The following is a 4,103-nucleotide window of genomic DNA, read 5'->3' as shown; positions in this document are numbered from 1 at the left end:
CCTCCCAAGATGCCTCTAATAAGAAGGGAAAATGAGTCACGATGGCCTGAGCCAATCAGCTTCCACCCTCCTCCCTCAGACCCAGGGGTCTGGGCCCCCAGCCCCTCCTCCGTCAGACCCAGGGGTCCAGGCCCCCCAGCCCCTCCTCCCTCAGACCCAGGGGTCCGGGCCCCCAGCCCCTCCTCCCTCAGACCCAGGGGTCCAGTCCCCCAGCCCCTCCTCCCTCAACCCAGAACTCCAGGCCCCCAGCCCCTCCTCCCTTGGCCCCTGGTCTGGCAGGACCTAAGTCCTAGTCACCCTCTCTTCTGCCCTTGCAGAGATGCCTGGGAAGCCATCAGAGGAGAAACAGGTGGAGATGGGGGCTGTGGAGAACGGCTCTGGGGAGGACCTGGGGGGCCTCACGGCAGAGGAGCTGCGGCAGGGCCAGGAAGCGGCCCTGGCGCTGGAGGACATGATGGCGCTGAGCGCCCAGACCCTGGTCCAGGCCGAGGTGGACGAGCTCTACCAGCATGTGCGTCCCCTGGGCCAGGGCCGCTTTGGCAGGGTCCTGCTGGTCACCCACCGTCAGAAAGGTACAAGGGCCTGGGGACAGAGGCGGGGGGCAGTGGTGTGGGCCCAGGCAGAAGCTAGCCAAGGCTGGGGAGTCTGTAAACCTCAGTCAAGTCCTGCCTCTGCCCCTTCCAGGCTGTGTGTTCTTAGTAACTCCCCGACCCTCTCCGAAGCTCATCCTCCTCCTTTGAAAACGTAGGTGATGAGTCCTTCTCTGAAAGAACTGTGATTCTCTGAGGACATGTCGGTAGCTCTAGTTGCTGGGGACAGTGGGGAGGAAGACAGAGCCCCCTCTCGTGGCCCTCGCATGTGGCCGGCTTAGTGGTCATCGTGGGAGTGACGCAGAGCCATGCTGTCTGCCAGGCACTTAGCAAGGCCGGCACACTGTGGTCGTGCATTAAGTGCTCCCCGACCCCAATCTGGTCGTCGTCACCTTCCAAGGAGACTGGAGGGCTCAGCCCTGTCCAGGGGGCTGCTGGGCCCCCAAGGAGGAGTCTGAGCCAGCCCGGCCTTCAGGGAGCTCCCAGCACGAATGGGGAGAGGGTGAGTTAGTTTCCTATGATTGTCATAACAAAGTACCACAGACTTGGGGGCGCTCACAGTTCTGGAGGCGGGAGTCCGAGATCAAGGTGCCAGCACGGTCGGTTTCTCCTGAGGCCTCTCTCCTCGGCTTGCAGACGGCCACCTTCTCCCTGTGTCTTCACACCGTCTCCCCTGTGTGCATGTCTGTGTCCAAATTTCCTCTTCCTATAAGGACACCAGTCATACTGGACTAAGGACCACCCCAATGATCTCATTTTACCTCTTTCAAGACCCTCTCTCCAGGGAATTCCCTGGCGGTCCAGTGATTAGGATTCTGCGCTCTCACTGCCGCGGGCCCAGGTTCAGTCCCTGGATGGGGAACTAAGATCCCGCAAGCCGTGTGGCGCAGCCATATACAGTCATATTCTGTGATACTGCAGGGTGAGAACTTTAAGATATGAATTTTGCAGTGGGGAGTGGGGGGGGAGGGACACAAGTCAGCCCATAACAGAGAAAGATGCAAAAAGATGCAGACCTGGGTCATCACAGAACTTGGAGGCGATAATGGGGAACAGAGGGTTTGTAAGGGGGCCTCATCCAGGTCCTCAAAATCGAAGGCAGCTTGTGCTTGATGGTGGGAATTCAGGGCATTGTCAATGAACAGAAGAGGCACTGCTGCACCCAGCTGGGGAGGGGGAGGGGAATGGTTAGCACTTTACGTAAGGACGTGACCCTCCCCCATCACACACAGCCTCTTGATGGGCAAGGTTGGGCCTGGCAGCTGGTGACTCAAAAATTGAAGAAACCATATGCTATTTGTCTTTCTCTGTCTGACTTACCTCACTCAGTATGACAATCTCTAGGTCCATCCATGTTGCTGCACATGGCACGATTTCATTCTTTTTTATGGCTTGAGGAATACTCCATTCTGTGTTTATCCATTCATTTGTCAGTGGGCATTTAGGTTGCTTCCATGTCTTGGCTATTGTAAATAGTTCAGCTATGAACATTGGGGTGCATGTGTCTGAATGGAGTCTTCACCAGATATATGCCCAGGAGTAGGATTGCAGGATCATATGATAACTCTATTTCCAGTTTTTTAAGGACTGTAATGGAAAAGAAAAAAAAAAAAAAATTGAAGAAACCAGAGTTTCTGCCTTCTGGGAGCTTACATTCTAGGAGGTTGTTTCCATGTGTGGCAAAATTCACAATAATTCCTTAGTGGGGTCTAATACCCAGTTCAGGGTATCTTTTCCCCAGTTGCCTCAAACATGGCTTTTTGGCATGGGTTTGCTGGAACAAGGGGCCCAATAAGGTCATTGGAGGTTCTGAGTTCAGTTTTTGTGGTACCGGTGTACCTGCTCCAAGACAGCAGCGTAGAAACTCACTAAATACTATTATCATTATTATTATTATCATTACCACTAGTGTTGTTTCAGTGGCCACGCTATTTTAGGGCAGGCTTGGCAGGGGGCAGGCGGTGGAGGAGGTGAGGGCGGCATATGGGAGAGAGTCCAGGCTGAGGGGCAGCAGGGCTGGCCCTAGGCTCGTGCACCTCTCACCTCTGAACCTGCTCCACCAGGCACAGCCTTGGCCCTGAAGCAGCTCCCGAAGGCCTCCACCACCCTCCGAGGCTTCCTGTACGAGTTCTGTGTGGGCCTCTCCCTGGGCTCGCACTCGGCCATCGTGGCGGCCTACGGCATTGGCGTGGAGTCAGTCGACTCCTACAGCTTCCTGACCGAGCCTGTCCTGCATGGGGACCTCATCGCCTTCATCCAGCCCAAGGTGGGTCAGCCTCCCACGGCTCAGGGGGTCCCACGTAGACGCCCCTACCCAACCTGGGCCTCAGGAATCACACTCACTGCATCGTGACTCAGGTAGTCCTGCAGAGGCCCCACTGGGCCCGCAGGTCTTGTGGAATCGTGAGGCCTCTAAGGAGTTCACGGCTGCCACAGAACCAACACTGCACCCTACTGAGGTTCACCAGGCCCGATGGGGCTCACACCAGGCCTCACAGGGCTCACACCAGGCCTCACAGGGCTCACACCAGGCTTCACGGGGCTCACACCAGGCCCCACGGGGCTCACACCAGGCCTCACCAGAGCCACCCTATTTGGGGTCCTCCATCCCCTGGGCCTGCTCCCCAGGGCCGAGGACAAGCGCTACGGCCCCGTTCCCTTCTGGCTGGCGGGCAGGGTGGTGGACCCTGACACCTGTCACCCACAGGTGGGCCTCCTGCAGCCAGCAGCCCAGCGCTGTGCGGCCCAGCTGGCCTCAGCCCTGGAGCACATCCACTCCCGCGGCCTGGTGTACCGGGACCTCAAGCCGGAGAACGTGCTGGTGTGCGACCCAGCCTGCCGGTGGGTCAAGCTGACCGACTTCGGCCACACGCGGCCCCGCGGGACCCTGCTGCGCCTGGTGGGGCCGCCCATCCCCTACACGGCCCCGGAGCTCTGTGGCCCCCCGCCCCTCCCCGAGGGCCTGCCCATCCAGCCCGCCCTGGACGCTTGGGCACTGGGCGTCCTGCTCTTCTGCCTTCTCACGGGCTACTTCCCCTGGGACCAGCCCCTGGTGGAGGCCGACCCCTACTACGAGGACTACGTCATCTGGCAGGCCTCAGGCCAGCCCCAGGCCCGTCCTCAGCCCTGGTGTGGCCTGACGCCCGTGGCGGACGCTCTCCTGTGGGGGCTGCTGGACCCTCACCCCCGAAGGAGGAGCCCCGTGAGCTCCATCCGGGACTACCTGGGGCGGCCCTGGAGGCAGCGGGAGGGGGAGGCTGACGAGGTGCCCCAGCGGGACAAGGGGGACCCAGAGTGAGAAGCGCGGGGGCAGCCCGGGCCCAGCCCGGCCTGGGGAGGCTCCGGGAGGCAACCCCGGCCCCCATCCTGAGGTCTCCTCCGCATTCACGGGTGGCGGCTGGCTGCTCCGCTGTCTGTTGGTCTCTGTCTCATGATTTTCCCCTTTCTGTCCTTATTTCCCACGTCGGGGCGTCTGTCCGCTGCCTTGGTCCGGGGGCAGGGGGCCTCCGAGAG

General features: G+C 60.0%; 1 protein-coding gene across 1 annotated transcript; it reads left to right on the top strand.

Annotated features, from left to right (window-relative positions):
* Positions 1-319: 319 nt before the first annotated feature.
* SBK2 (SH3 domain binding kinase family member 2) lies at positions 320-3,888 on the top strand. The gene is made up of 3 exons (XM_061172531.1): positions 320-572; positions 2,654-2,856; positions 3,298-3,888. Exons 1-3 carry the CDS (start codon positions 320-322, stop codon positions 3,886-3,888), a joined length of 1,047 nt encoding a protein of 348 aa, XP_061028514.1.
* The last annotated feature ends 215 nt before the right edge of the window (positions 3,889-4,103 follow it).

The sequence above is a fragment of the Eubalaena glacialis genome, chromosome 18 (genome assembly GCF_028564815.1).
Source record: "Eubalaena glacialis isolate mEubGla1 chromosome 18, mEubGla1.1.hap2.+ XY, whole genome shotgun sequence".
Classification (NCBI taxonomy): Eukaryota; Metazoa; Chordata; class Mammalia; order Artiodactyla; family Balaenidae; genus Eubalaena; species Eubalaena glacialis.
This window is presented reverse-complemented; position numbering and strand designations above follow the sequence as displayed.